We start from the raw sequence: 12,587 nt of genomic DNA on the forward strand, positions 1-12,587 counted from the left end.
GTTCTTTTCTGGGGGTTGCTCAATATCCTTAGTATAGCAGCTGTGTCCAAACTGAACTTTATGTCCACCCGGGCAAGGCCGGGTATCTATGCTAGTAAAAAGAAAACAAAAAATCACCCGACTAGCTGAAACTACCGTCAATAATTTTCCCCACTCCCTATCTGTGCCTAAATCAAAACGTAGATACCATGAATAAAGCTTCTTTCTTAGAACTGCACGCCTGTGGAACTCTGTTGTTCCGCTTGCCTGTTTCCCTCCCGACTTCAACCTGGATGTCATCAAGTCCAACACAAACAAATTCCTAATGAACCGCCCCCCCCTAAGTAATGACACCTTACAAATTCTCCAATACTATTGCTACACTATCCCTTTGATTACTGTACACACAATAACCCTTATCCCTGAGTGACCATTGGGCCTTGATAAGTGGTGAACCCCATGTAAAAAAAAAAAAATAAATAAATGCTTTTAGTAATACAGATTTCCCTTAATTGACCAATAAACTCAATATTGATCACTTGTTTGAGTTGCAAAAGACAAACCGCAGCTTTACTTCTGAATTTTTTTAGATACGAATTCATAATTTGGATTATTATCAGGACTACAGTTCTCATATTGAGTGTTATTTGTACAAGTAAAAATTATATGCTGGGCGATGATTACCTGCTAAGCAGACCTAGTGTAAAATTTAATACAATATGGGAACCTATAATTATAAATAATAGGTTACTATTAAAGTATTATATATATATATATATATTAGTAAGTTATGAAAATATATATGCCAATTAAGCTACACAGAATATTCCGCATAAGCCTGACAAATTCTCATGAGAATGAAACGCGGAATATTCTGTGTAGCTTAATTGCCATATATATTTTCATAATTGTTGTAGACCCGTGCTAGGGGTCACAAATGAAAGAAACCACAAGTATAAGATGTATAAAAAATATATGTATTTATCATAAAGAATACAGGAGCCACTAAAGTGGTATGAGAGGAACGTGTTCGTAGCATGCGGTTAAACATGGTATGAATGTCTTTATTTAGTCTCTGAAACCAGTGGTATTCATAGGACTGGTTGATTCCACTTACTTCTCAAATAGGGGTGATTTGTACCCCCATAACAATAATTTACTACCTAGCTCTACTTATGTATTGAGCACTATTGAAGTAAATACTGAAAAATTTACGCATAAAATTATATCTTCGTATATTAATTTATGTGATTAAATGAAGTAATCATATATATATATATATATATATATATATATATATATATACTAGCGAGGGTGGGGGGCACCTGGCTTTGTCTGGTTGTAAAATACGCTTAAATATGATATTTTAATTTGTCCAGAATTCGTATTTATTATTATAGAATCGTGATTTCAAAATTAAAAAAGAAAAATATTTGGGTGCCATCAGCTAGAATTGAAACCAAAACTGTAGCATTCAAAGCTGGTGACGTTACCACTGTACCAACGTGACACACATATGAACTGATTAAAAATTAACTAAAATGAATGTACAAAATGTTTTATGATTTTTTTTCAATTTTGACCAGTTAAAGACCCATGAAAGAACAGTCCATAAAAAATCCAATCATTTGAGGACTGTAACGCTAAGAGAAAAAGGAGGTGAAAAAAAACAACGGTTTTGCTGCCATGCTCACGGTGGCTTACGACGTCGCAGGCATTCAAAATAAGGTTAGTCATTGCAAGGCGTATGAAGACTTTGCAAAAATGTTGATGCAAAAACTGACCCCTCCTTGCAAAGAACAGTTCAGTTGACCAGCACAGAAATTATGGTTTTGGCCAATTTTTGGATAATTGTTATCTGAGAGTTTGATCTTTCTAATGATATTGATTTTGTCAATGTTCATTACATCTGCCGGCAGACATATGTACACACACACACATAAATCGACATTTGAGATTTATATAATAGACTAGCCTTGGTGACCAGCATTGCCCGGGTGTGTTGAGGTGTGTGTAAGGGGGTTAGTTGAGCAACCAAAGCCCTAAAAAAAATGAATCAAAACAACTCAGAATGGCAGCGAGTACTCATGCAAAAAAAAAAAAAAAGAAAATTGGGAGTAGTGGGCAGTCTCGAACCCATAACACACAAGGTCTTATCGATATGCGATTGTGACATCACAGGCATTTGAAATAATCTATTTTATGCAATGTCGTTCACGCAAGGATTAAATGACTTGCAAAAATGTTGACAGTAAAAATTGACCCCTTCTTGCAGATAACAGTCCAGTTGACGATGAAAGAATTAATCTTTTGGGCCAATTAATTAATATTTGTCGTCCAAGACATCGATCTTTGAAAGGCTACCAATTTTGTCATATTCCAACGCGTCTATTGGAAGTTTTTGCAAGGCATACACACACACACACACACACACACACACACACACACATTTTCCTCATTATATAATAGAGGTTTATTCTTGCTTGAGCGATTACCTGTTTTATTGCAAGTGGTAGCTAGGGATGAGATAATTCCACATCACAAGAGACAAATACTCATTTTCAACAATGATCAAGACTTAGACATAGTATACTGTGGCTACACTCGTACACACACCTACACACACAAATTCCATACTACAATTTTCCCGGTCAGGGGAAATAAGGTCACTTAATAAAGTACACAACTTTGATGTTTCATTGATGGAAAGCTAGACAAATGTTCTTTGGTGAAGAGAAGGAGATTATATAATGTCAACAGTCTATATAATAGTCTGAAAATTTAAGAGTCAGAGAAACATTTAAGATTACGGGACGAATTTACATATCTTTTTCTTCAAAAAGATGACACCACATGAAGTTATATCCTGTACATAATATTTTGATTGCAGAAATTCCTCTCTGGACCAAATTACCGTAGGTTTGGAGCAACGGATGCCACATAGAAATTTTTGTGTCTACTATCATCCACTACATTGTGTAATTTTACAATTTCATTATAGACAGATTTAGACCTTATAATAAAATGCTACAATTCATCTTAGGAGAGAAATCGTCACTATTGCCATTATCAATTGAGGAAGTAGTTCCTATTTTTCCCTCTAATTCATAACTGCTCTTACCGCCCCCACTCTACACCATGTAAAATTACACATAGTAGACTTGTATTGCCCCGTCACCCTTATTAACTGAATCATAAGCTCATAAAAATAATGTTCACTTCCAATTCACATATTCAGAAAATAATGATTTCTCCCTACGTAAATTTCACTCTTTCTCATTGGACACCAGCTGTAATTCTCTTATTCCAAATTTTAAACCTTCAACAAAAATGAACACACACATATTATACAACATGGTGTCTGCAAGGCAAGCGTTATGCCAAATTGTTATACCATATACATACATGACATCAGCATTACATGTGGATTGTTTGCTTCTTGGCCACTCGCATATATTTAAACAAACCCAGCATTAAAAACTTACAGAAAGACTACAGTTTGCTTTGCAATTAGTTTATCTTCTGTTCTCTCTCTCTTTCTCTTGCTTTCTGTGTTACCACTGTCATCAACTTTGTTACCAGAGTTATAAAATTCCGATTCAGTTTTTTCTTATTTTCTTTATTGAAAATATGACATTTTGTCCTTCACAAATTACCATCTCTCTCTTTCTCATTCAACTGACTTTTTTGACTGCCCTGCTTGACTGACTTCCCACTCTTCTAATTAACGTCTGTGTATGTATTAAAACTATTTCTTTTGTGATTACGTAATTTGCACGTCCGTAAAGAATCCTATCAGCCGACATCTGTATCACATATCTAGGTATTATTTTTGTTAATGCACATTCTTTTTTCTGAAAACATATTTGTCTTTATTTATTTAAAACTAGTCTGAGTGCCCGGCATTGCCTGGGTGTTTGGAGGTGTGTGTTGAGCAAAAAAGAAAAGTGGTAGTAGGCAGGCAGGCTTGAACCCATACTGCGAAGGAGGCAAAGAACGTGAAAAACTGACGTCTTTATTATTGTGCCCATCGCCAAACTGGAAGTGATGTAGGTTTAAATTAAGGCTAGACAATTAAAAAGAGGGGATGACTTTCGAAAATATCGGCTAAAAAAGCGACCCCTCCCTGTAGAAAAGTGCCCAGTTGAGGGTGAAGAAATGAATGTTTGTGGCCAATTTTTCGATATTTGTGGTCTGAAGGGTAGAGCTTCAAAATGATACAAATCTTGTGAAAATCCATTGCCTGTGTTGAAAGTTTTAGGCATACATACATACATACATTTAAACAAAGGTGAGATTTATATTATAGCTTCCTTTTTGTTATTTTTATAGAATCTAGTCATGTAAAATTCCTAAAACATCATTTAACCATATTTGTCCTTGAATTGCATTTTTCTCTTTAAAACAAATCTAATTCAATCCACACAAAATAATAATCTTCTGACTCAGATAATTCGGGGATGCCCCAGGTGTGCTAATATGCAACACAAATATGTTCAAGTTGCACTGTGCCCTGTATGGTGTGAATTAGAATATAAATTAGAATACAAGAACGTGTTATCCAATGTAAGGAAAGAATTCTGGAGGGAGTACAGAAGAGATGTTGCTAGTGTTTCCTTACTCTATCAGTATTTTTATGGTCGATGCTTAGTTGAGCTTCTAGGTCTATCCCCCCTTCCTAAAACCGTCTTAGCAAAAACTCTTCTTGCTTCCAACACTGCAAAAAAAAACTGTCTTCTGTATATCTAAAATCAAATGAAACTTCCATGAACAGAGTTTCTTTCCAAGAACTTCCTTTCTATGGGAATGTTTTCCTACAGGCTACAACATGGTCATTTTCAAGTCCTATATCAACAAATATCTGTCAAGTTGTCCTATAAATTAATCATAGTTCTCGATCCTTTTTGTAGTATTGTTTCATTATCCAACGACAATCTGACTAATCTTTATCCGCAAGTGGTTTTTGCTTTAATAAGGGGTGAACTATTAGCAATTACATTAAAGTGAAAAAAAAAAAAATGGATCTTTGAATTGTTTGAAATTGGCAAAATATTGCTTAATACACACAGGGTTTTTCTGATGTTTATTCAATTTCACTTATAAAAGTTCTAGATATGTATTGTGAGCACTTTTGAAAAGATATGAGGTTAGTTCAATATAGTGGAACTTCTTTGATCATATGCATGTATGTGTGTATATATATATATATATATATATATATATATATATTTCTGTGGAAATATACTTTATTTCTTTATAATATATACCAATTCTTATTTAAGAAGCTCAATGTAATTACAGAGCAATATAGTGAATGAATGACAAAAGTCTATATTCCTTTTGACAGATTGATTGTTGCTATTTCATCTGATGAGTTAAGGGCAAAATAGATTCATTGATTGATATAATAATTAAGTGATTGATTTTGTGCTATGAAACAGATACTGTCAAGAATTGTAAATATCAACTGAATTAAAGGAATAAATTGTAAGATGGTCAACATCATGAACTTTGGAATATAGACTTTTGTCATTCATTCACATATATATAATAAGAGTTACAATTAAGTTTGCCAAAATGATCCAAGATGGCAAAACTAAAGTAAATTATAAATATTAAAGAATTAATATTCATAAAGTAATCTCAACCAGATGTAAAAGCTCAATAAAACCAAATAGGAGATAGAGCTTTTAATAAGAACAAGTAGTTAATAAAACATGTTAAAAAAGCACTTTGAAAAAGAGTTAAAAACATATTTAATTTTAAAAAGGAAACACTAAATAAATGGATAGTCCTTAATCCGCAGAGTTTCGAAGAAATACTTTCCTTCTCATCAGAGTAAAATTTCCAATGACGGTAAAATCCAAAGATGCAGAATCTAAGAAAGCTTTGGATTTTACCGTCAGTGGAAATTTTACCCTTCACCAGACTATCTATTCACGTGAAATCACTTTTTGATTCACCCTATTCCCTCTGCTTCACTTTTTGTTATCAAGTAAGATCTATTACTTACTTGTAGTTTCATTTAATACTTTTGCAAGCAAAATCCTACTGATGAGAAGGAAAGTATTTCTTCAAAACTCCGCAGATTAAGGACTATCCATTTATTTAGTGTTTCCTTTTTAAAATTAAATATCTTTTTTAACTCTTTTTCAAAGTGTGTTTTAACATGTTTTATTAACTACTTATACACACATATAAGCAGTTGTTTTACGGCGAGCTTAAGACTGGGAACGCCCTCAACATCGACCAAAGAACCACTTTAAGGATTGCATAAAAGACGATCTTAAAGCTTTCAAGATTCCTGTCCAGAACTGGGAAACCCTAGCAAAATGCCGGCCCGAATGGAGAAGGCTAGTCAGAGGGGCATCTGAAAATTTTGTGAGGGAAAGAATCAATCATGCTAAACTGAAGAGAAACCTTCTGGAAGGCAATGTGTCGGTTTTGCCCATTGAATTGAACAATTGGAAATGTGATGCTTGTAATCGTGTGCTCCTCGCAAAAGCGATGTGCATTAACGACAAAAAGAAAACACATGCCATGAGCAGAGCGAGCAAAAAATGGAGACAGAAGTGAAACAAGTTTCAACACACAACTTTGTTTGCGATATGTGTGGCAGACTGTGCAAATCAAATGCTGGCCTGAAAAGTCATCTTCGGGCCCACGGATGTGGTTTGGGTGTCGCTGATGATTAACCAGAAAACTATGATGAGGTTGGTGGGGAGCATTGGGATGGTTAACGCCTGTAAAGACAAAGCAATTGCCATCATAAAATTATACACATAAAAGACAAAACGGCTGTGTGCGTTTTTGTATGTCCAGCAAAGGCTTTTTTCGCCGGGGTTCTTGGGGGTGGGGTTACTGTGTTTTAGAACTTTTTATGTGCTCTCTAGATCATAATATCTTTTTACATATAGATCATAATATCTATGATTTGCAAACACACGTCCTCTCTACATTTATTTTGATCGACTTTTATAAAATTCACACTATTCCTTCCTCTTGCGTGTTTGTATGTGCCTTTCATATAAAATCGAAAGTAAATCAAAAGCGAAGGAGCTCCTCAGCCTTTTAAAATTAGCTTTGATCAATGTCAGGGAAAACCCTCATATCAGACATTTGCTATTCATTTGAACACTCCCTTTTTTGTTTTCCTGAACATCGTGGGGAAACAAAGAAATGAAACGGCCGAAAACTGAACTGGCCTCCAGCCAACGTTTGTTTCTGCAAGTCAACTTTTTGATTGACATCAGTACATTTGAACCGTTAATAGTGAAAGTTCATGTTTTCTTTCACTTTCATTTCCACCTTCCAGTTCGTCACGGGTTCGAAACACTTTTTTTTTTTTCTTTTCTACCTACAAACACCCTGGCAAAGCCGGGCACCTATGCTAGTATATATATATTTATATTTATATATATATATATATATATATATATATATATATATATAATGTGTATGTAATAACTCGGAATACAAAATTTAGGACATGATCAATATTTTGCAATCAAACTCCAAAAATAGAACATCAACAAATATTATTGTGTACATATACTTCAGAATGTTTTGTTGTTTTTTTTTTAATAATCTAAAAAAAAAAAAAAAAAAAAAAAAAAGAATTCAGCTCACAAAAAGTGTCAATTCATTACTTGTCAAGCTAACTGTAAATGATTAGAAATGGCTAAAACAGAATCTATTGACCTTATTTATTTTCTTTTTATGGCAGGCTATAATAATTGGATTCATACATATTACAAAATATTGATTATGTCAGCATGATTTTAGTTTACTGATCTATAATATATATATATATATATATATATATATATATATATATATATATATATATATAAGAACAAGTAGTTAATAAAACATGTTAAAAACACTTTGAAAAAGAGTTAAAAACATATTTAATTTTAAAAAGGAAGCACAAAATAAGTGGATAGTCCTTAATCCACGGAGTTTCAAAGAAATACTTTCTTTCTCATCAGAGGGTAGGATTTTGCAAAATGCGGGATCGGATTTTACTTGCAACAGTATTTGATGAAACTACAAGTAAGTTCTAAATTTTATTTGGTAACAAATAGTGAAGCAGAGGGAATATGGTGAAGAAAAAGGTGATTTCACGTGAATGGATAGTCTGGTGAAGGGTAAAATATCCAGTAATGGTAAAATCCAAAAATCAAAATTCAAAACATTTGGTTAAGTTTCCATTTTCACAAGTAAAATCCAAGGGAATCGTGTAATTGGAAGATGGTCCAAAGTAATCTAAAAGGCAGAAAAAAAGGAAGACAAGATGTGCGTAGAAAAAAGAATTTAAAACGACTGTCAAGTATATATATATATATATATATATATATATATATATATATGTGTGTGTGTGTGTGTGTTATGATTTTTTAGTTCAATGCATTGGAACTTTTTTTATTTGGGAATCACCACTTATCAAGGCGCAAAGGCCACTCAAGGATAAGGGTTAATGAATGTAAGGTAGCAGTGAAGTAATCGTTAATGATGTAAATTGGATAGAGTTTGATTATTTAGGAGGACGACTTAACAGGAACTTGTTTACATTGGATTTGAAGGCTACCATGTTGTATTTAGCTGGGAAGCATGCCAGCAGAACAGTGTTCCAAAAGCAAGCAGTTCTGGCAAAGAAGCTTTGTTCAGAGAATCTGCGTTTACATTTAGGCATAGATAGAGAGTGGGGAAAATCATATAGCGATTTTAACTAGTCGAGTGTTTTTTTGGGTTTTTTTTTTTTTGTGAAAATTTGTCAAGAAGGGAATCATAGATTAGAGTTCAGGCAAGCACTTATCATGAAAATAGCGATAGTAGAGATAGGCTCGCGACGTTTCTTCTATGGGAAAGAAGTTGCAGGGAAGAAAAAAGGGGCATCACCTACTAGGTTTCGAAGCTAGTTTGAACTCTATTAAGGCAGGATAGGGCGTGCCGAGCAGCTCTTGCCCAGATGTGGCAACATTGTAGGGCACACCTGGCTCTTGTATAGATAAAGGGTTGCATCGGCAATGAGATATTTACTGGAGCGGTAGAGTCATCTAACCATTATTCCAGTGATCTTGGCAACCGATTTGTGTGTGTGATAACTTGGTAGAATACAAAATTTATGACATGATCAATATTGTATTTTGTACATCTAGTTCAGAAATTATGTTTTTAAGATTTTTCTTATCTTCAAAAATATTCCTCGGAAATTCGTTGCAGGCAAAACTAACAATGGAATGGTTAAATGAATATAAATGCATAAAACAAAAATTAACCGATAATATCCAGAAACCCTATTTTTATTTATTTATTTTTTATTTTTTTTTACTTTTTTAAAGTAAAAACTTTTAATTTTTTTTTTTTTTTTTTTTTTTACTTTTTAAAAAAGTAAAAGAAGAAAATTTTTTATGACAAACTATTTTAATTAGATTGAAAATTCAAATGTGCATATATTACTAGCAGGCTGCCTGGCATTGCCCGGTCATAAGATATGATTAAATATGATATTTTAATTCATGAAAGTTATGCATATATTATTATAGAGACAATTCTCTATTGATAATTATATTGAACCTAATATATAGTAGTGAGATCAAAACAATATATATATATATATATATATATAATATGGTAAAACTGGTAATTAGTAAAAACCTGAAGAGAATGCTCAATACTATTGCAAAGCAAATATGTGTTTTATTATTTATTACCGTTTTATCTGTTTGCTTACATATGTTTGGGCTGTTGGGCCATGTTTACGATCTAACAGCCTCGCCAGACCTTACAGAAACATATATATATATATATATATATATATATATATATATATATATATATATGACTTGGTTACCATCAACTAGAATTGAAACCAAAACATACAACTCTCCACTCTCATTTCTTAGCCTTTGAGCCACACCCATATGCATAAATGTATATATAAATTCACCTTTCTGAAAAGATGGAATTTCCTGATCATTTGACAGACAGTCCAGATTTCATAATTATATAGATATGTGTATGTGTGTTGGTGGCGATCAAATTTCAACGAGGTTCACTTTTTCATTCAGTCAGTGTTTAATGTCCTGCCAAGCCCAATAAACCTGCACAAACCTGGGGTAAGAGGGAAAATACTTATTTTAAACTATGTGTAAAGGAAGGATCTTTACAGCACATCCTAAGTTGCTGTACCAAAGTTTTGGGTGATGGCCGGTACTGTTGACAGCATAATCAGGTCCTAGAAGCAATGACCAATGAAGTGGCGAACATGCATCACCTAGTGGAGACATAAAGGTTGGTCAAGTTTATTAAAGCTGAAGTTAAGCTACTGAAACAGAAAAGAGAGGTGGGGGAAAGATACTGAAATGGAAGAGAGAGGGGGAAAAGCTACTGAAACAGAAGAGAGAGGAGGAAAAGCTACTGAAACAGAAGAGAGAGGAGGAAAAGCTACTGAAACAGAAGAGAGAGGGGGGAAAAGCTACTGAAACGGAAGAGAGAGGGGGAAAAGCTACTGAAACGGAAGAGAGAGGGGGAAAAGCTACTGAAACGGAAGAGAGAGGAGGAAAAGCTACTGAAACGGAAGAGAGAGGAGGAAAAGCTACTGAAACGGAAGAGAGAGGAGGAAAAGCTACTGAAACGGAAGAGAGAGGAGGAAAAGCTACTGAAACGGAAGAGAGAGGAGGAAAAGCTACTGAAACAGAAGAGAGAGGAGGAAAGCTACTGAAACAGCAGAGAGGGGAGAAAAGCTACTGAAACAGAAGAGAGAGGAGGAAAAGCTACTGAAACAGAAAAGAGAGAGAAAAGCGAATCTACTATCTTCTGCTGATGACTGAAATCTGATTGTAAACCTGAAAACCCAATTAGAAACGTAGCAAAGAAAACACTAAGACATGGCTTGAAAAAAAAAAGAATTCAAAATAGACTTCCTAGCCTAATGGGGAATGCCCTTTTCTCTTCCCTGCAATCTCTTTCGCACAGAAGAGCAAGGACCTAAACCCGAGGCCATCATCAAATGTTAATAATTCTAAAGCTTAACGTTAATTCAGACAATCTATTGTGATCAAGCGACAGGACGCCACAATCTTTCACCAATGCTAGCTGACCGACATTTTTTATTTCCAAGACAGTGATCAACATTTAAAAATTTATTTCTTAAAGAAACAAAATAATTTATATATATATAAAATAAAATAAAAGTTACAATAAGTTTACTAAGGTAATCAAAATGGTAAACTTAAAATATATTATAAATATTAAAGAGTTAATATTTACAAGTAAAATAATCTCAACCAGATGCAAAAGCTCAATAAAACCGAAAAGGAAATAAAGCTTATAATATGAACAAATGATTAATAAAACATGTTAAAAGACATCTTGAAAAAGAGTTAAAAACATATTTAATTTTAAAAAAGGAAGCACAAGATAAGTGGATATATATATAATATATATATAGGATTGGGTGCCCGGCTTTGCCCGGTCATAAAATATGCTTAAATATGATATTTTAATTTGTCCAAATTTCGTACATATATTATTAGTCGTGATTTCCAAAGTAAAATAAAAAAAATAATATTTGGGTGCCATCAGCTAGAATCAAAACCCAAAGCAAAACTGTAACATTCAAAGCTGATGACGTTATCACTGTACCAATGTGGCATGCATATCAATTGATTAAAAATAAACTAAGATTAATGTACAAAATGTTTAACGATTTTTTCCATTTTGACCCCTTAAAAACTATTTTAATCAGTTAAAGACCCATAAAATAACAGTTCATAAAAAATCCAATCATTTGAGGCCTCTAGTGCCACTCTGCGACTTTTAGTTTCGGAGGAGATAGAGTTTGAAAATATGGAGACAGACAGACAAACATGGTGAGTTTTATAAATTAGATAAACACTGTGTGGCGTAGCATTACTTTTTGTTCTTTTGTGAATAGAAGAAATATTTTCATTCTCAATTCGATTTGTGATCGTTTAATTAAAAGAATTTATTCCATCCACTATAAGGAAATTATTTCAATCAATCAAAATCAATCAATGTGATTTTACTTGTTCTCTCGTCTTCACAATAACTATAATACTTTTATTACAAAAGATACAAAATGAAATGAAAAATCAATACTGATTGGTCATTTTTATTCCTTTCTTTATGAACATTCGAGGTCAGTTTTGGCAATGTTCCACTGCTTAAAAACAAAACAAATGAGATTGGCTCAGTATTACATTTTGACAATTAAATCAAGTTTGATTAGACTTGATTCACTGGGATTTAAATAAAGCAGCCTCATTGTTAGTGATTATCAAATGGGAGGAACTTGGCTTCCAAGAGAGAAAATTTACTTTGTGAAGTATTTTTGGCCTGAAGAAGAGGAAGTCATTAACAAGTATATGAACCTATCTAATTATATTATCTATATATACACATACAAGGTGGAACCCTAAGTGTCGCCCTAAAGAAAACAACACTACAGTTTTATTTTAATACTTTTATTGAAAAAAGAATTCAGGTAACTTGATTATGTAGTAGAGCTGACATCTATTCAATATAGCTCAATCACCATCTTGATACGGATCCAAAGCTGGGAGTATGCCTTTTCCACAAAC

At 33.4% G+C, this 12,587-nt stretch overlaps 1 protein-coding gene across 7 annotated transcripts in view; it reads left to right on the forward strand.

Annotated features, from left to right (window-relative positions):
- LOC145258144 (protein PRRC1-A-like) overlaps positions 1-12,587 on the forward strand; it is a 108,236-nt gene that overhangs the window by 28,295 nt on the left and 67,354 nt on the right. The window contains exon 1 of one of the 7 annotated variants that reach the window (XM_080115931.1): positions 7,829-8,034. The exons of 5 other annotated variants lie outside the window; for them this stretch is intronic. In XM_080115931.1, the coding sequence (XP_079972057.1) occupies positions 7,989-8,034 (46 nt within the window). In that variant the 5' untranslated portion in view covers positions 7,829-7,988. Of the gene's footprint in view, positions 1-7,828; positions 8,035-12,587 lie in introns of those variants that run through there. One more of the 7 variants, XM_080115927.1, reaches the window with a different exon arrangement.

The sequence above is a fragment of the Euprymna scolopes genome, chromosome 33, assembly GCF_053919585.1.
Source record: "Euprymna scolopes isolate OS-2025 chromosome 33, ASM5391958v1, whole genome shotgun sequence".
Classification (NCBI taxonomy): Eukaryota; Metazoa; Mollusca; class Cephalopoda; order Sepiida; family Sepiolidae; genus Euprymna; species Euprymna scolopes.